At 50.9% G+C, this 19,637-nt stretch overlaps 6 protein-coding genes across 6 annotated transcripts; 4 read left to right on the top strand and 2 right to left on the bottom strand.

Annotated features, from left to right (window-relative positions):
- Positions 1-590: 590 nt before the first annotated feature.
- Positions 591-2,875, top strand: HO133_005840 (uncharacterized protein; the record flags this gene model as incomplete). Its single annotated transcript, XM_037296745.1, has 4 exons — positions 591-630; positions 687-912; positions 986-1,368; positions 1,416-2,875. 4 exons carry the CDS (start codon positions 591-593, stop codon positions 2,873-2,875), a joined length of 2,109 nt encoding a protein of 702 aa, XP_037147926.1.
- A 44-nt stretch (positions 2,876-2,919) lies between these two features.
- On the bottom strand, positions 2,920-3,693 carry HO133_005839 (uncharacterized protein; the record flags this gene model as incomplete). The annotated part of the gene is made up of 1 exon (XM_037296744.1): positions 2,920-3,693. One exon carries the CDS (start codon positions 3,691-3,693, stop codon positions 2,920-2,922), a length of 774 nt encoding a protein of 257 aa, XP_037147925.1.
- A 481-nt stretch (positions 3,694-4,174) lies between these two features.
- HO133_005838 (uncharacterized protein) lies at positions 4,175-6,223 on the top strand (the record flags this gene model as incomplete). The annotated part of the gene is made up of 4 exons (XM_037296743.1): positions 4,175-4,413; positions 4,470-5,224; positions 5,272-5,417; positions 5,465-6,223. The coding sequence occupies 4 exons, from the start codon at positions 4,175-4,177 to the stop codon at positions 6,221-6,223; spliced, it is 1,899 nt and encodes a 632-aa protein (XP_037147924.1).
- A 761-nt stretch (positions 6,224-6,984) lies between these two features.
- On the top strand, positions 6,985-8,498 carry HO133_005837 (uncharacterized protein; the record flags this gene model as incomplete). Its single annotated transcript, XM_037296742.1, has 3 exons — positions 6,985-7,178; positions 7,273-7,547; positions 7,612-8,498. 3 exons carry the CDS (start codon positions 6,985-6,987, stop codon positions 8,496-8,498), a joined length of 1,356 nt encoding a protein of 451 aa, XP_037147923.1.
- A 567-nt stretch (positions 8,499-9,065) lies between these two features.
- HO133_005836 (uncharacterized protein) lies at positions 9,066-14,583 on the bottom strand (the record flags this gene model as incomplete). The annotated part of the gene is made up of 2 exons (XM_037296741.1): positions 9,066-9,072; positions 9,128-14,583. The coding sequence occupies 2 exons, from the start codon at positions 14,581-14,583 to the stop codon at positions 9,066-9,068; spliced, it is 5,463 nt and encodes a 1,820-aa protein (XP_037147922.1).
- A 612-nt stretch (positions 14,584-15,195) lies between these two features.
- Positions 15,196-16,958, top strand: HO133_005835 (uncharacterized protein; the record flags this gene model as incomplete). Its single annotated transcript, XM_037296740.1, has 2 exons — positions 15,196-15,238; positions 15,265-16,958. The coding sequence occupies 2 exons, from the start codon at positions 15,196-15,198 to the stop codon at positions 16,956-16,958; spliced, it is 1,737 nt and encodes a 578-aa protein (XP_037147921.1).
- Positions 16,959-19,637: the final 2,679 nt, after the last annotated feature.

Raw genomic sequence — 19,637 nt, 5'->3', positions numbered from 1 at the left:
GTCATTGGCGTGGACGTAGAGAAGAATAGCTGGGAAAGTAGAGATTAGGTGTTGACTTGATGGATGTTCGAGTCCGTCAATTCTGTGTCACAATAGACAATTCAAATCGAGTACTTCGAGGTACCATGGTACTTAACGCCAGTCATAGAGAGCTGCTTGAAGATACCGAAAAGATTCGGTGGGAAGAAAATCCACCCCTCAACCGATGTACCTCACCACGTCCACCTAACACAGCCTTCACCCTACTCCAGAATGCGTGAAGACCCGTCCAATCAATACTTGATAATGCTTAAACCATTTAATGAGCAGTCTATGTCGCTCATCGATGGAGTCGTGTGGTGAGAGATGGAGTTGTAAGTGAGGTGCGGAGGAGGAAAAGATCGCGACGTTGCACATGTTTTATTACGTGAAGCGCTAGTCTTAGCCCCAAGCTTCTGCGGTAACATTCCACGACCACGATGCTGTGAGGCCACCTTCACTTGTGGTTACGGTGTTATCATGATGCTGAAGCAATCGAAAGTTGTTTAAGTCTAAGACTTTTGCCTCTATTATGTGCCTACCTTTCTCCGAATAAGAAATTTCCTCTGAACATGGTTGCACACCAGCAAACGCTTCGAGACCGGCAAGTAGGTAGGCCTTCCAATGCTTAAGCTGCCACAAGAGCTTTGTCGCTGACTTACTTCCAGCGTCTCTGGGCAAGATACTTAACCTCAACCATCTGCCCTTCTCTACGTCTACCAATGGCCATGATCCAGCTGCCGCCAATGGCCTCATTCCTCAGTCAACTCCTGTTCTGAATTCTGACGGAGATCCTATATGGAAAGTCCTCGTGTTTGACGACCTAGGCCGAGATGTCATAAGCAGTGTTCTCAGGGTGAATGACCTACGGGGATTTGGCGTTACAATACATCTGTTGGTATATCCTGGATTGGCAATTGCGGATAAACGTGAGCTTAACAAAGAGCATAGCTAACTCGGTCCCTAGAAACATCAATGCACAGCGTCATCCTATACCCGATGTTCCAGTCCTTTATCTCCTCGAGCCTACTGCGGCCAATCTCACTACCATTAATTCCGATCTTGCCAAAAGTCTGTATGCAGATGCATACATCAACTTTCTTTCTTCGATACCTAGGCCATTGATGGAAGATTTCGCATCACAAATCGCAGAATCAGGCACAGCTGAAAGCGTGTGTCAAATGTATGACCAGTACCTGAACTTCATTGTGAGCGAGCCAGATTTGTTTAGCTTAGGAATGGGGAAAGATACATACTGGGCTTTGAATAGTCCAAAGGCTACAGATGAGGAGATAGACGTGCTAGTAGACAAAACCGTTAGCGGTCTATTCAGCGTCGTGGTCACTATGGGTACTTCGCCCTGATGTCCGTCTGGAAATTTGTTCACAGTGTCTTAGGCTCCATACCAATTATTCGAAGTCCTCGAGGCGGTCCAGCAGAGATGATAGCTGCAAAACTAGACCGCAAGCTCAGAGATCATGTTCTGAACTCTAAAGACAATTTGTTTTCCAACCAGGGGCAAAGATCATCATCAGCTACGAACACCTCGTCCTCAAGGCCAGTACTCGTCGTTGTAGACCGCAACGTTGACCTCATACCCATGCTCTCGCATTCCTGGACGTACCAATCTCTTGTCCACGACGTCTTGAAGATGCATCTTAACCGAATCACCGTGGAGACTCTGATCGATGCGGAGGATCCAAGCAAGGGCAAGACGAGAAGGGCATATGACCTGAATTCTAACGACTTTTTTTGGACTCGAAATGCTGGGATCCCATTCCCACAAGTTGCCGAGGACATCGATACAGAGCTTACAAAATACAAAGACGATGCAGCCGAGGTGACACGGAAAACTGGTGTTTCTTCTATTGATGATCTGAACGAGACAGGTTCATCAGCATCCCACCTCAAAGCTGTGATCACCCTACTCCCTGAATTGCGTGAGCGAAAGGCCATCCTGGACATGCACATGAATATCGCGACTGCACTACTTGAGGGAATCAAGTCAAGGCAACTAGATAATTTCTTCCAGATTGAAGAAAATATCACCAAACAAACAAAAGCCCAAATGCTTGAACTTCTGAACGATGCCGAAAAAGGCAGAGAACCCCTCGACAAACTACGTCTATTCATCATATGGTTCTTAAGCACCGAACAGGACATTTCTCGTGCCGAAATGGACCGTTTCGAGGAAGCTCTCACACGTGCAGGCGCCGACATTACTGCCCTCACATATGTCAAGAGAGTCCGCGACGAAACCCGCATGACTATGATGACCTCAGCTCCCACTCAACCCACACAACCTTCTTCAGACTCCAACATCTTCCGTGGGTTTTCTTCCATTTCCAATAGGCTGACTGACCGCCTTGGCGCTGGAGCCCTGGGCACTAATTTCGAGAACCTGATATCGGGAGTCAAGAACTTCCTCCCAGCAAATAAAGACATCACCATCACCAAGATCATTGAATCTCTGATGGACCCTGCTTCCGCTTCTTCGTCCGCCATCGCCAAGACTGAGGACTATCTCTATTTCGACCCTCGCTCTGCCAATGCACGAGGCACCATGCCCGGCGCGCCTTCGTCTAGGCAAGGCCAACAAAACGGACCGGGTAATTCTGGTCCTGGCTCAAACGCGACTTTTGGGCAACGAAGACAAGGCTTTAGTGAGGCAATAGTTTTCACCGTTGGTGGTGGGAGCATGGACGAGTATGGAAATCTGCAGGATTGGGCACACAGGACAAGTGCTGCGCAAGGGGCTGGAGGTCCAAAGAGAAGAATAGTGTATGGAAGCACAGAGATCGTCAACGCAGAAGACTTCATTGGCGTGGCGGCGAGACTGGGCACGGAAAGCGGATAGCACTTTCAATCATTGTCCTATATCCATCAACGATCGATGGAGCTCTACACCCTCTCACTGATCCATATAGCTCCCTTACAACCACTTCTAATAACCCTGTTCAGCAGTTCATAGGGTTTTGCCTCCCTCGCCCCCTCTCCGACCGCCTCATCCAAATGCTCCAACTCCTCATCCCGGATTCTCTTCAGGGTTGATACCAACTCCCGCACTTCTTCTCCCACTTCCTCCCCTTTGTCCTCCATTTCCTTCACCCAACCAAGCAATACACGCACTTGCCCATTATAATGTCCTCCAATCTCCGTCTCCACAGCCTCCGTACACGCCATAGCTGCTTCCCTGCCCATCAGCCCCGTGCCCCAGCCGAGTACAGAGGCAGCGGCAGACCATACAGGATACATAGCCGTTGGCCTTATGCGGTGCTTCGCGAGCATCTCATTGAAGGTGGAGAAGTGGCCCGCTTCTTGGAAATACATACGATGCATTAAAGACCGGAGATGTGGATGGGCACGAGTTATGGGCGGTGTTTGGTGTGTGTAAATTAGAGTTGCGGCGAGCTCGCCAGCTTGGTTAACTCGAAGGCCGCGGTCGAGGAACTCGCGCTGTGTCTTTGAGAGAGGTTTCCGGCGTTTGTTTGAAGAGAAGCTCTTTAAGGATGAAGGCGATGGCTCGGTGTTTGGGGAGGCCGAGGAACTCGTGATTGGTGCATAGCGAGTTCGAGACGAGGGGATGGTGAAGCTGGGTAGGAGGAAATCGAGAAATGGAGTTGGGCGGTGGAGAGCTTGACCGAAGAATGATCGGCTGGTAATTGCTACGTTCATGGCGTACTGTCACTAGGGCTATCACGTAGGAAGTGTAAGCAGAAATTTATTGAGAGCAGGACTTGCTGCTCATGATATATATCTCTTCATTCAACTCCAGCTCATCATCATCTTGTGGAACCCGAAGTTCACCCGACGGCGCGCTTACAGCGGCTGAGGTCTTGGCACAAAGGAAGTTAAAGTAGTATATTGTTCGCGGAAGTGAATAACTCGAAGCATTCGACACTTGGGAAAACACCAGCCCCCTCTCATTCTTTAGCTTCGTCACAACCTTTGGAGATCTCGACACGCACCACCATTTGATTCCGCACTTCTACTTTTGCTTCAAATACCCACAAATCTACAAAATCAGCTTGATCACATCAAACCTACTGCTGTTGCAACACTTGACTGCTTGAATCCGTCAATTTACCCAGGCGAAGCGGGCTTCGTCACACTTTTTCAACACGTTATTGAATTGACACCCCATCTAGCGCCCGAGATGGAAGTCGACGATGCCGAACTTCTTGCTCTTGCGGGAGGTGATGATTCTTCCGATGAGGAGACCACACAGGCACCTCCTACCGTCGCCAAAGCTATCTCTCCCCTACCTGCAATCGCGCTTTCTCCACCACATACCAAAGACCAATCCAGTCTGACCCCGAATGCTTCCGCCAAGCGTGGAGGTGCTAGCAAGACTGTGAAGAAACGCAAGGCTGAGTCCGAGGACGAAGGTGAAGCGTAAGTCATCACAAAAGCACTCAAAGTCTCAACAAATTGTTTATGCATGTCTCCAGCTCTTCCGCACCTGGATCACCGGACTCTCTACAATCTGCTCCAATGTCTGAATCCGACTCAGATGCCTCTCCAGCCCATGGCGCTGGTGCCGGAGGTCCCATCTTTCCAGTCGACAATAAGTTCTATTCGGAGCAAGACAAGAAGAAAATCATGGCCCTCTCCGAAATTGAGCGTGAGTCGATCCTCGCAGATCGCGCTCAAATTCTCGAACGCAATCAGCAAGACCAGCACCTTCGTCGTCTTTTGCAAACCCGCGGGAACGCAGATACGAAGTTGGCCGACAAGAAGCGCAAGATCGGTACCACTGATCTTGAAGACAGTCCGAGAAAGAGTTCCCGCCAGAAGACTACACTCGGCGGACGCAAAGTCGGAGAAACATCAGCGGCCATTGATGCATATAAGCGTCAGCGCGAGGAGAAGAGCCTGCGAGATCAACAGCGGAAACGTGATGGGGCGAATCGAAAAGACCGCCGGGCACGAAGCACTAGTGAAAATAGGTATTCGAGTGCCGATGCTGATGGAGAGAGCGAGGTTGAGTGGGATGAAGGGAAGCTTAAGGTAGACGACTTCAAGTTTCGCAACGCGCAGCCCGCGGACTACAATGATGTCCGTCGTGCGACTTTGACTCGCGGTTTGCTCGCAGACTACTGCTTTTACCCTGGGTTTGGAGAAGCTGTCAAGGACTTCTATGTCCGTCTACCATCGAAACCAAAGGCCAGTGGTGAGATGAACTATGATCTGATGTTGATCAAAGGTACCATATACTCCATGTCTGGCCATGATCTCCACTAATGGTTTCAGGGATTTTGGAGAAAGAAAGTTTCGACTATGCCGTAGAGAGGCCGAACGGAAATAAGATCGTTACCAATCAACACGTCCAACTCATGATTGATGGAGCCATGAAGGACATTCACTTCGCGGCCATCTCGAACTCAAGACCTACAGAAGTATGTCGAGGTCTCCGCCTCGATACTCACAATACTAACGCGTACAGGCTGAGGTCGCAAACCATAAAATCGCCATGAGTGACTCGGGGAAAACGCTGCCTACCAAATCGTTCCTCATATCAAAGCTCGCAGATTTTGATGCAGTCGTCAAACATCGATTCACCGACGAAGAGCTCACAGAGAAGCTAAAACGTCAAGGTGCTTTGCAGAGAAAGGACGCCTACTTTGAGCGTAATGGCATTAACACCCGTCGCCGCGCCGCCGAAGTGAAAGGCGATGAAGCAGCGATTGCCAAGTGCGACGCCGAGCTAGCTGCCCTAGATGGACCAAAGCTCAAATACGGCACATTCCTCGTGGACCCTAAGGCCAAACCCGTTATCCCTGCTGGACCGACCCAACAGGAGCGCCTTGCTGAGTTGAACAAAGCCAACCGCAAGGCAAACCGGGAAAATGTCCGCAAAGCTCAACTCGCAGAGCGCAAGGCGGACCGGATCAATCGTGAAGCCGTTCAGCGTGGAGAGGCTATGCCAAATTCCTTTGCGCGTGTTAAGACTTACGCCAAGACTCATCACGATGCCAAAGAGGCTCTGAATCCGCTTCTTGCTCGCCAGAATGGCAGCAGTCGCGACGTTAGTCGTTCTGCCACCCCTGCTGCAGTTACTACTCCTAAAGTGGAGGCGAAAAAGCCCGTATTCCCTAGCCCAGCCCAAAAGTTCACGGCTTCCGGCATGCCTATACTTGGAAATCGCAACATGGACGACGAGATCATCGCTTCCATGGACTTGGGGATTGACATTGAGATATAGGGGGCCTTGCGAGACTCCAGCACGGAATAGAGAGAGGGAAGAGACTGTCAATTTGTTTCTTCCAAGCATAGGAAGCAAGGAAAGCGGGGATAGGGGTTGGTTCAAAAACACACGATTGATTTTTAGCGAGGCGCAGGGTTTTCCGGGGACTTGAAACAAAAGGAGAGACGCTGCATATGGATCGAATTGTTAGTCATTGAATACAGGCATTTAGAACATCTCAAGGCTTTCATGTTCCCAAATAGGAGTCTATTTCGATGTATATCACTGTCAGCCGAGCGTTCCTCCAGCTTCTCTGAGAGCACCTCTCACCGAAGCCTTTACAAACACCGGGTACCTGTGACAATGAACACTGAAACTTGGAGACGTCGATAAGACCGAATTACTTTAAGATGCTTTTGACAGTAAGACGAGCTCGAGCATGAGGGGAACGGGGCGTCTACAATTTACGCTAGTAGGCCCGGCAATATTTTCGCCTACACGCCTGCCACACACCAAAGAACAATAGCAGATGACTCTTCGAAGACTCGACTCGCTTCACGATTATTCCTCATTGCGTTGTTCAGACACAATAGCTTTTTCCCTAGCTCCCTCTACAAAGGCCATTAATGGAACTACGACTATATTTACTGCCCTCAGAACTCTCCAGATTCCTGATACTTGATCTCAAATAGCACACAAACTTCCAAGGAACCTCACCGCCATCAGATACATTAGTTGTTACAAGAAGTTTCCCATAGCTGTTGCAACTGCTCTAGAGCATGCACGATTTACGCCGACAAGCTCTCGAGAGCGGCAAGACTACGTCTCGCAAGGCGCGCTCCAAAGTATCCTCTCCGGCCAACTCGAAGCCGAGTTCGCCCGCGACGTCTCGCGCCGCGAGTAGGGTAAGGGGAAATGGCAGCAGGGCGGGCTCAGATGATGAGGGAGAGCTCAGTGATGAGACATCGTTCAGGTAAGAGTGTCTCTTCTATTTGTCTCGTTTTCGGGCGAGGCTACGCTCCTCTTCTCGTGCTACATGGAATTATCGTTGTTAACGAGGGGCGTAGTGTTGGCTCCATCGACGAGGTCCTCAATGGTGACAGCACAGAACACTCGGGAGACGCATGGAGGCCAGAGCTCGCAGACCGAATAGAGGAAACACTCGCCAGGAAGGGCAGCACTGTGCAGGGAAGAGAAAAGTGCTACAAGGCCTACGTACACATTTTGACCGCGCAGTATGCGGAAGAAGAAATCCGTGGGAAGGAAGCAGAGCTTGTGGTTGCCTTTCTTAAAAGCATCAAGGAAGAGAAGACGGAAAAGGAGACAATACTCGCTATGAAAGGTACCACCAACCTCCATCATCTCTCTATTGTGCCCGATGAAGCTAACCTTGTTTTTATATGTAGCTCTCGCCATGACCCTCATGACCTCCCCCTCTGATCTAATCTACGAAGCCGCCTCCACCCCCCTGAAACGCGCAATCTCTCATTCTACTTCTACCGCCAGCAAAGCAGCCGCCATACACACCCTCGGCACCTGCACCTTCTACGGCGGCGCCTCCGACGACGAAATCCTCGAAAACATGGACTTCCTCCTCGAGATCATAACGAGCGATGGGTACACCATCTCCGCACCCGACGAGCCTGAGCCTGTGGCTGCTGCGCTCGAAGAATGGGGATTTCTCTGCACCCTTATCGACGACATGTCCCCTCAGTCTGAAGACGCAGTCGAAGCGTTCGCGGAACAAATCACTTCCTCTTTCCCCTCGGTCCAAATAGCAGCCGGCGAGAACATAGCTCTTCTCTTTGAGAAATCCTTCAAGCAAGTCGACCCGGAAGAGGACAGCCTAGCCGACTTCCCAGACAGCGAAATCATGTCCGACCCCGACGAAACCCCCGGCGTCCCCAAGCTCATCCGCCTCTACCCCGCCTACCGCCGCACCGACCAGCTAATCCACTCCCTCCAATCCATTGCCTCGATCAGCACCCACCACCTTAGCAAAACCGACCGCAAAGCCCTCCGCACAAACTTCGTAGACATCTTGAACTCCGTCGAATACCCGACCCGCGGCCCCAGATATCAAAACGCCATCAGCGATGAGACGGGAAAACGGTATGGGTCGAGGATGGTGGTAAGGATACACAAGGGCGGCGTCATGAAGATTGACAAGTGGTGGAAGTTGACGAGGTTGCAGGGGCTGAAGAGGGTGTTGCAGGGGGGGTTTGTGGGACATTATGAGAAGAATGAGGTTGTGTTCGAGACGTTGCCGATCATGATGAGCAATGATAGATGAAGAGGGGCGAGGGGTGATGATAAGGATTGACGGAGGGTGAAAAGGTGGGTTTGGGCGTATGGACGCAGATGACTCGTGCTGCATGGAGTTGGTGGTGTTTTCAGGACTGCCTTTTCTGGCATCTTTAGAAAGTTCATGTTCGCGGAACTTTGTGGCATCATACCCATTTCTTCTTTTCAATCTCCCTTTTCAACTGGAGGACACTTGTAGGCATGGAGGGATGCGCAGAAACGAGCCAGGTTTCTAGACAATAGATAGTCATATATACCCGCATGCAATGGTTTACCCGGCACTTTCATACTTTCAGTACGGCTTTGTACACGCAGTGTCAAAGCAAGTAGATACATGGGTACCAAATGAAAGGACCACCAGGGCCATGAACTCCAGCGTCCACCAGAAGATTGCACCCAGAATATAGACGTGTGGCCCAGAGTAAACGCCGCCGCTTGTGCATATGCCGAATGAAGAGAACGCTATGCCGCTATGCGAGTGCGAGAGCCGAACCTGTGGCTTGCGGATTGGTAGCTTGTGATGACGATTTGACGAAGGAAGCAAGATGAGTAAAATTCAGTTGCTATTCACTGTCAGCATGTCCACCGCACATCAGAGTAATGGAGCCGAGGACTTACTAAATCTCCAAAGGCGCCAACCCATCAATACTATACAGCCAATTCCCTCCCTGCTCCTCCCTCGCCAGCCAATCGTACGGCCAAAGCACCAGATGGCCCTGCACCATCTGCATCAGGTCATCCGCATCACTAGGATCGATGATATCGTCGCTGGCGTGGAATTCCCTTCTCGAACTGCGAGTTGTTGCCCTTCTCCTCCGTTTCTGTGTAGATGTGTTACGGTTGAGGGCGTCGGAGTAGGCGACAGAAGGCGGCGGCGGCACTTTCGTGGTGGCTTCTGAATCAAAGGTTGTAGCATGCTTCAGCTCATTGGAGGTGCGTAAGGGGGCTTTTTCGTCGATGGTCGTGTCAGTGTCAGCGGCACTGGGCGATCTTGGGCGCTTGTCTTTAGATTCTATTGCCTGTCGTGCAATTTGTGCCTTGTTGGCTTCTTCGGCCCACTCTTCGATCTTTCCCATGGAATGGTTTTTGTAGTGGTTGTCTTTCTGGCTGTCCTTTTGGCCCAAGCTATGCATGAATTTCTCCCCGAATGTCTCGGCTTTGCTTTCTGCTTCGCCGGCCTTCTCGCCAATGGGTCCTAGTAGACGAAGCTTGTCAGAAAGACTGATGTTGCCTGGAGGTCCACTAGAGCCGGGAGCATCTTGCTGAACTCGGTCCTTGCTCTTGCCGCCACCTTGTGCTTGGGAGAAGCGCTCGGCATACGCTGAGTATTCTTTGTATTCTTTCCAGGATTTGACGTCGTTGTCTGGCATGCATCGGAAGACTTGCCGGAAGAGCCTGGTGTTGTTCTCCGCTACGGTATGCCAGGTGTCTAGGAAGAAAGAATCGTTGAGTGGGTCACGCATGCAATCTTTGTCGACGAACGGTCGCTTCATATCAGCCACGAGAGGGTTCGTGATCTCAGCCGCCTTCTGCGATGGCGTCCGTTGTATAGAGGGTCCACCAATGTCGGTATCGTCGGTCATAGGCAGAGGAGGAAGCGTTGATGTTTGTGATAGCCCAAGTGTTGCAGTGCTAGTTCGAGCTAAAGGAGGTGGAGGTAGCGCGGCATTGCCTTTGCCGTCGTCGTCACCAACGGGAGTGTATGACCGTTTCCGTGGTGAATCTTGTTTGTTCGGTGATGTTGGTCTACCTTTTGCAGCGTTGGCATCTTCCGGCGATAGCAGCACCTCTTTGCCGCCAGTCTTCGCAGACACCAGGCACGTATCACGACGACCAGCTTTGCCAGCGTCCTCTTCTCGCTTCCATGCATCTATTCCCTCTCCAGCGACGTCCTTCTTGTGCTCCACATTGTCGGTGATGCGAGGGTCCACGGTGAGCTTCTTGTTTGACTTCAAATTAGGATTGTTAGCCTGCTCCACTGGAGCATCATAGTTGAAGCTGGACATTCTCTCGGCCTTCTGAATGGCTTCATCCTGAGCTCGATGTTTGGACTCTAGAATCTTATCTGCAGTATCACGATCCATGGCCTCCTTGCTGTGAAACTTGTTCATGTCGTCTTCCCACTGTCGCTCTTTCTGGTCCCTCTCCTCTTGCAGGTCATCTTCCAAGATTTCGTCAACGGCAATGCCGAGATGTTCCCGCATGAGGCGCATTCGCAAGGTGTGAGCAAATCGACCAACGAGATATGGCTCGCCGTTCATAGTTGACCAGAGCATATCAGTATCCCGGACCACAGCCGCACATTCAGAATCCCGAGAGCCCAGCATCGAGCGCTCATTGATATTCGCTGAACCAATGATTGCTATTCTGTCATCCACGACCATGCACTTTGCGTGGATGTAAAGCTGCTCTGTCACGAGCTGCTTGGTAGGTCCGATCCGGCCCCAGGAACGTAGGCTGTAGAATTGGATGTACTCCTCGGGCTCGATGCCTTGGGCGCGTACTCGACCGAAAATAGATGCTTCTCCTCGGCATATGCTCCGATATTGGCATTGCATAATAAGTCGGATACTTGTGCCATCCTGTTGATCAACGGTGTTCTGGAAACCGGGCATTAGAGGAATGACTATGACTGCACGCCAGTCTTCCCTTCTCTGCGAGGCTCTGACAATACGTTCGACAAGAGCATCACCAATATTATTCTCGATTCGAGTACCCTCAACCTCGCAGCTGCTGATGAAGAATTGGTTCTCAATATAGACAAAGTGCTCCGATTGCTCAATCGTCTTGATGTAGGCGTTCATGATGCTATGCTCAGTATGGTTTGGCGTCCCCAGCGACCACCAGCAGGCGGACCGCAGTATCTGCACTTCACATGTACCATTTAGTCCTAGAGCTTCAAGGTCTGCTGGCTGGAAATCTGGTGGCGGCAATAAGAATGGGGTGGGCCGAGTTGGCTTGCGTTGGCGTAGGATGTAATTCCATCGTTGCACGAAATGCCTAGTCAGATCGCGGGCGGGCTGGCCTACAATTTGCATATGTATGTCATGCCATGGCATCCGAGGAACCTTGGATCTATCGTACATCTCTTCGTATGGCTTTTCTAGAGCATAGAAGTCCTGAATTCTGGGATTGGAGTAGTCCTTGCCCGGCCAAAGCTGACAGTGATCAGCATCTTTCGGTGCGTCAGACTCTTCGAAGCCGGTCAACTTGTCGTCCACAACTGAATGCTGAGGAGTGTCCCATCGACCGAAACATAGATCGATTCCACCAACGAAGGCCACTATGTGATCAACAATGCAGATCTTCTCGTGATGAGCCCAGAAGAAAGTATTTTGTCGGAATTGATTTGGTGACCGTTGGACAAAGACATTGTGATGTAAGTCAAGAAGTGAAAATTTGGTGTATTCTGAGTCGATGGGGATGGCGGAGTTGATATTGCGGTACATTATGACGAAGACTTTGACTCCTTCTCGTGCCTTGCGTTGCAGTAGTCTATCCAGTCGCCACTTCTGACTGATTGCGGCAGGCCTTCGCATGTATAATTCTGGGCTCAGCCACCAGTCGTGTATGTAGATGACATCCTTAGCCATGCTTATTGCTCTAGACACGTTCCACATGTAATCTCTGCCGTCGACTAGCCACTGGGCAAATACATTAGATCGAACAGGAGCGAAGCTGTCAAAACGCTTGGGTTTGGCCCAAGAAGTAGTTGTTAGCATCCATTTGATCGACTCTTCGAATTGGTGCAGTTGCCTTTCAGTCTTGGCCAGCAGCTTTAGCTTTCTTTCCGAATTGCACAGCTTCAAGCTATGGTGCTTTGGATGTGACGCCGATTCCTTTGCGGCCTTTGCCATGTCTTTAGGCTTCCGCTCGCGCAGGCTTCTTCTCTTAGTCTGGACTTGAAAGCTGGAATCTACCAAAAAGACATCGTATATGTTCATCTCTTCTGGAGAGTCTACACAGACAAGGTAGCTGTGACGAACAGAAAACCACTTGGGACCATGACGACCTGCAAGCAGGGACGGTGTCCAAGCTTTTCGGAAGTCAACACCCTTCCCGGATTGTATGATAAGAAGTCCTTCTTTTCCGTGGTAACTTCCTTCGGCAGCAAGGCGCACCCCAAGAGCAGAAAGCTCGAGGAACTTGCACAATCGATTACTCTCAGGCCGAAATATGAGATATCGAATCATCTGCTGGAGATAAAGCTCAAGCTTCTTACGTTGCCTTTCTGGATATGCGTCTTTGCGCGCAGGAGCACTAGACCCCTCTCCGCCGTGCAGATTCGCAACACTTGACTTTCGCTTCGAACCCCCTAAGGAAGGGCGTGCTTTCTTCTTGCTGGAACGTTCTGCTTCACTTGCCTCACCGCCACTCGGACCAGTCCCCTCACCGTCTTCCTCGTCTTCAGAATCGCTTTTGAGACCTCTCGCATCCCGTAGATACGGAAACGCACTCCTTGGAAAACGAGGCAGCTTCGTACGTGCATCAGCATTCTTCAACCTGACATACTTTTGAGCACCGATCTGTATCTTGTAGCGCGTGTGTAAGGTTACGAAGTCTCTAAGCGCGCGGTGTATCACCCATTTCATCCTGGTCAATCCATTGCCATATTCCATTTCGATTCGAAAAATCATGTGACGTTCACCGGATTTCGAAGAGACCTGCTGGCTGTCCGTCAGTCTGACTTTGAGCTGTTCCAACAGTATTGGTATCCGCTTGTTTCCATGTTCATCTCTTTGGAACATGCTCGCAACTATAAGCGCCGCAGGAACGCCAGCTGTGAGTTCAGCAAGCAGCTCAGCAGACTTGGCATGATCGATGGTGTTCTCAGCTTTCCGACGTTGACCCATCATTCTCAAGCCGGCTTTCAGTTGTCGCCATTTCGCTGCACTCATTGTTGTAGCACGCTCGCCTCGGTGACCTTTCCATGGCGAGAAAGGAGAAGATTCGGTACCGTCATTGCTTGTTCCGAAACCAGTAAGCCTCCTCAAGTTGCTCGGTCGGCGTTCTTCGGTAGAAGGTTGCTGGCTTTGCTTACGGCTACCTGCATAATTCATCCCACGTGCACCCTGGACCCATGCACTACCCTTGCGCCAAGCGTTGGCTCGATGGATTTTGTCGCGACCTTCATCCTCAGAGACTCCTTGGCGTCCTTCTGCGGGCAAATCTGTCATGGTTGCTCTTCGTGGGAGAAAGGAGGGACGAGGTTTGCCTGTTGGAGTCATGGAACTACTGGACAAGAAGCCTGGCCGCATGTTTCGAGGCATCATTTTGGGGGTCGTGGGGGCCGTCTGAGGCCTTCCATCCTGTGGTCGTCGACTCTTCCGCCTTTTCCGATCCGAGGAGCCAACAGTATCATCCTCTCCAGTGCTCTCCTCTGCATCAGCGTCGAGATCACTTTCTCCCTCGCCTGACGTAACATTCATGGGCTCATCCCCCTCTGAGACATGTGAGACCTTCCGCTCGTCGACAGAGTCTCGACCAAGGCTAAAGCCGCTTGATGTCCTCTTGTGGGACTGCACACTAGGCGGGCTGGCGAAAGCCTTGATCTTATTGAACAGTGCTCCTCCCCGGCGAGATCTATTCACAGTCTCATCACCAGCAATGTTACCTGAACCAGACCTCCACTGTGAACCTGACTGCTCGGTTTCAACTGCTGGACGCGAGAACTGGACACTAGGTGGGCCTTGGAAATTGGAATCCTCCGAGCTAAATTTCGCTGGTTGGTCTTGCGGTCCGCTGGCATGATCCGCTGAAGCTCTTCGTAAAAGTAATTGGTGTGCAATGCCGCGCAGGCGCGGTACATCTGTTGAAGTGCTGTTTGTTCCATCCTCATAGGTATCGACACTATTCCCAAAAGGAAAACCGGTGGCTTCGGAGGTTGTAGAAGGACATACCAACGCGTCCGTCTTGGTGGAACCGTTCAGCTTCGAACGTTCTTGACGAATTGGAGAATATGTGACGCCTTTATGGTAATCTCTGGCACCGGCGTCTGATGGTTGCTCTGCAGAGTTCTGCGCCTGCGCCAGGCGTGGGGCAGGGGAAATGCTTCGTGGATTGACTTCCGCCATTATGACCAGTCTCGATCTCTTATAAGCGGGACAAGCAGAAACCCTCCTTCGTCAAAGACCGTCTTTCTTGTATGCATCAGGCGGATATCTGCAACGACACGTGCTGGCGAGAAACCAATCAATCCGTCTTCCCTGCAGTCCACAAGTGCGCGATCAATTCTGAGATACGAGATGTCTCAGGATTCGGACGGTCCTTGAGTTTTGTAGAGCGAGCTTCACGGAATTATTGGTACTTTCGAGGAATCAGCAGTCCAATCCATCTCTTCTGTTCGGTGCTCAGGCCCACGTCAACAGTCGTTCAAATAATTGAAGACATCTATGACTTGGTTCTAGGGTTCTCGAAAGGCAAAAGACTTGGCATCACGGCGAAACTTTGGCCGATGACCGATGGCCTTAGCGCGAAGATCCCATCGAGCATGGAAGTCTTCCTGCTAATAAGGTATTGATGAAACCTATTGCGCGCTAATGTGATGCTGAAAGCTGTTGCGTGCATCAGCAATGGACTTGGAAGCAAGTGCCTGCGAGAATCTCGAAACCCTCTATGGCGACAGATTTCTTCAGCGTACATATCCACCAATACAGCAATAAACAAGTCTCTAAGGCGATCACAATATGACACCAACAGGCCCGAGAGGCGGCGTACGGATCTACCCAGGTATTCTCCCCAAGACTCTGTGTCAGATAGACTCCCGCGAGATGGAGAACGGACTTTTGGAAAGCGAATGGGTGGATTCGATGCTCCGCGCGGACGGACACCCAGGCCCAACCACCAGCAGGAAACGGACGTCGAGAACGTCAGGGAGTCAGCAAGCATCAATGAGAATCAGAGAACGCAAAGACGACTTCGGAAGCCATTGCGAAGGAATGAAAAGGGCGAGTTCGACCGCTCCACTCGAGGGGCTAGATACGACTACACTACCCACCCTGAGGGCACCCGCGCCCTCCGTCGAGCGCTCAAGTACGGGCATGAGGTAGAGCCTGCCGTACTAGGCCGGTCCAACTCAGCCATCCGCCGAGCAGCTCACCGCATAGCTTTCCATGGGGACAAGAACCATAACTCGGAAAAAGACCTCTTCAAGCGCGCCCCCTTTGACCGTACATCTCGTCGTGCAGCTACACCTGAGCATGAAGAAGAGCAAGAGCATGGACTTTCAATGCCTGAAGAATTGCAGGATGATATGGACCCGTCCACGGAGCCTCATAGGCCTCGATTCTCAATGAGACGACCTCCCGATAGACTAGACCGTGCAACATATGCAAACCGAACCTCTGGCGCAAGTAGTGGCACTCTCGAAGGCTATGGAAGAGAGCTATCTCAGATTGATGACGAGCAATCACCACATCGAGGTACAAGCGTTCCATTGAGTATGCCATATACTACACCGGCATCCGAATTCCTCTATGGTACATCTGTAATTACAGCAGCTCTTCTGTCATCACGAAGGAAGCTCTACAAGCTCTACGTCTACTGTGGAGATAACAGAGAAGTCCATGAGCAGGATAGAAGGATCCGAGAGTTAGCGTTGAAGTGTGGCGTAGTCGTTGAGAGAGTGAAAGGAGATTGGCTGCGGTTGATGGATAAAATGAGCGCAGGAAGACCTCATAATGGCTACATATTGGAGGCGTCTCCACTACCGAAGCTACCTGTCACAGGGTTCCGGGCTGTTGAAAAGCGGAATGGAGCGTTTCATGTCATCTTGGACCACCAGTCACGCGAGGACGAAGCTGTGAACGGCACAAGCACCATCATAGCGTACGAGGTCGGCTTCCCAAGGTATCCCTTTGTGCTCTTACTGGACGGCATCCTTGACCCTGGAAATCTTGGTGCGATTTTGAGGACTGCCTTTTTCCTCGGCGTCGACACTGTTGCCATCTCTAACCGCAGCAGCGCTCCCGTCTCTCCGGTTGCAATCAAGGCTTCAGCTGGCGCTTCGGAGACCTTGCCCCTTGTGTCAGTAAGCCGGCCTGGAAATTTCATCGACGAATGTAAAAGCAACGGTTGGAAGATCTACGCAGCGGCTGCTCCAACCCCTGGCAAGCGGACTGGGGTCGGTAACTACTTCTCCACCTCTAATCTGGGAAGCCCCCTTCGGAATCATCCATGCCTCTTGATACTTGGCGCCGAAGGCGAAGGCTTGCATTGGAACATACAGAGAAAGGCAGATTTTGATGTTGGAATTGATGGCCCAAGAAATGGGCAGGGCAAAGTCGATAGCTTAAATGTCAGTGTTGCAGCAGGCTTACTGTGTGAGGCGTTTCTCCGTAAGCCTGCTGGGCGAAGGGAAGTGGATGTAGATGCACCGGTTGATGATGTATCATGGACCGTGAGCCCAGGACATGGTGCCAAGGTCCAGATGGAGAATCGAGTCTTTTGAAATTCCGTTGACATTCTGGATACCCAATCTTCTGGCATAGATTGACTGTTGTAACATGTAGAACTTAGACTCTGCTCCGATAAATAAAATGAAGCATGTTGCTTAAGTAGAGTGTCTTCTTGATGCTCCTCCAATGGCATTACTCGTGTTGTGCCGTTTGATGTGCCTCACCGCTGGCGCGCGGACCGTCTCTCTAGATTCAGCCTAACCTGTTCGAAAGTGACATGTGCCAACCACTCGAGAAGGTTTAGTCTGGAGAAGGAAAGGTCCGGTGCTCACGAGCGTACTTTTTGTCCACCGAATCGATCGCACAAGTTGACCAAATACAGTCGGCAGAGGTGAGCCGACCTCAGACTGAAGCTGATGCTCTCGACCGGATATCGTCCAGCCCGATCATGAAAAAGACGGCGACTTCTCCAAATGACATCAGCGCCAACTGACATCCATTGAATGTTTCTCATAGTTCGCTTGAGGCTGCTAAGCCATGGCCTCGACATTTGAAGGCACACATTTGCATGGTGGCGCGGACTTGTATCTTCATCTTCACGATGGCGGCCATGATGGAAACAGTAAACCTTCACCGAAAGGTCACCGACTCAATGGTGAAGATGATTCAATGCTCAACGGTATGTAGGTAGTTCCGACTATCAGGCACGGAGGGGTCGATAAAGTCTATGTCGTGGTTAGCAGAAGTCGCCAGCTACACCATGGCAGGGAACATTGACGAGAATTAGAGAGCCCAACCTACTGCCATCCATGACGACAGTCGCACAGGCGTTAGGTTATCAGGAGACTTTGGAGACTCTGGCTCCAGATATTGGATTTTGACATCACTATACTTGCATCCATCAGTTAAATTCATCCTAAAAAGCTCACTAAGAGATCTCCGCCTACAGGACTGACAGATGCGAACTGAGAGGTAGATCACACCGACAATGTGACTGAGGCTGAGCAGGCAGGCATAAGGGGTATCAAAGTTTATCAAAGACCAACTGGATTTCTATAAAGCGGTACATACAGTGTATTCTTCGGGATTTACAACAGACTCCTCCTCAGGGGGTTGAGGACCTGGGGCTCTCCTACCCTGTCTTCCAAGAAAACATCTGTGTGTGTGTGCGTATGTGCAGCACCAGAAAATGGCCCTGAATGTGCACGATTCATTTCTCTGCTGGTATCAAAAGTGTTATGAAACACGTTTCGGGAGCAAAGGTCTTCTTCTTACTCCTCGAACCCGATTCATACCCCAAGTTTCGCTAACTCCATAACGTGCGCAGGCGGGTATTTTTCAGGACGTCATGTTACAGTGTTGCATGCAGAAGAGAGATACATCCAGACCCTAGTCAAGCTCCTCCACCAGGGCTTCCCGAGGCTACGGTGAGATTACGTCTAGTGCCTCATTTTCTGATTGTATTTAATTAAAGTATCCAGGATCGTTCCCGAACACAGCTCGACAGAGGCTGCACTTGTAACCGTCCTCGACGGCAGAGAAACTGTCGTGATCATCACCGCCTACCCCTTGTCGCTGATCATTGACGATTGGGCTGGGGGATCCATCAAATCCTGCAGCCTGTGCTTTCCCAGTACCCACTTCCTCCCTGGCGTTTCGTGTTCGGTGGCATGTCTCTTTGGGACCAAAGGAACCCTTCTCGTTTCCCTGGCGTGTTTCGTGACCTAGCAGTTATCGTGATGATGTAGCGCTGATGCATGGAATACGTGTAGAGTCATTAGCAAAACTTCACACGATAGGATAGCATTGCTGAAGGCAGCAGCATCGGGTGACCCAAACTTCTTCCAGGTTCCGACAGCGCTCCTCGTTCCACACAAGCCGAACGAGGCGGCCAGGATGGCAAAGGCAAACATGCAGCTGTTGTATGGGTTCTGCCATTCGTTCTATCTCCTGCATTGGGTTCTCTCGAACACGGCTGTAGGCAGGGCCTGCTGAACTCTGGACAGCTGACGCAGAAAACCCTAGCAGATATTCTTGGCGTGCACGGCAGGACTTTCTTCAAGGAAGCCTCGTGTGAAGGACGGCTCATCATAGGTCCAAGCGCCTCAGCTCACATTCCAGAAGTCGTTGAGTCGAACACCCTCTCCATGAAGATCCTTGCATTTCCGAGAGGCCAGTATACCGGAAGTCTAGAGTGGACGTAGATCAGGAGAGACGTTCTTTTTAGTTTTGGCTCTGTGAAAAATGTCTGCTTTTCCTGGGTAGCCGGTCAAACGGTCAAACACAGCCCCGGTCGTCTCTCATTGGGCGCGGCTCTGCTGCCCCTTTTCAAGAATGAAGTCGTTTTCATGACAGTCGCCTTTTGAAACATTCAAGGTAGTATTACGCCTGGAAAGAGGGGGTTGGAAAGTCTGCTTGATCTTCCGCAGTAAACGGCAGATGATGACATGGTTGCATCGCTGCAGTAGGCCTACCCTGCAGTCAACCTTATATGCGTATGCAGCTCATAGTACCTTACAGTGTTTCGCCAGCATCGTAAGATGGCTTCACTTCGGCCTTGTTTCGTGTTTTCACTTTTGTTTTTACTGCCCGATTTTGCACCACTCGGGTGGTGAATTTTGCCGCCCTCTCGGTGCGGGACCGTTTCTTCACTTGTCATGTGCTGTCATGCGGCCGCCCTACGAAATAAATTCATTTCGCGCCTTCACTTGGTAGGCAGTGCAGTACTCGTA

Source organism: Letharia lupina (genome assembly GCF_014066315.1).
Source record: "Letharia lupina isolate WasteWater1 chromosome Unknown contig_22, whole genome shotgun sequence".
Lineage (NCBI taxonomy): Eukaryota > Fungi > Ascomycota > Lecanoromycetes > Lecanorales > Parmeliaceae > Letharia > Letharia lupina.
Note: the sequence above shows the minus strand (reverse complement) of the source record. Positions and strands in the feature narration are given on the sequence as shown.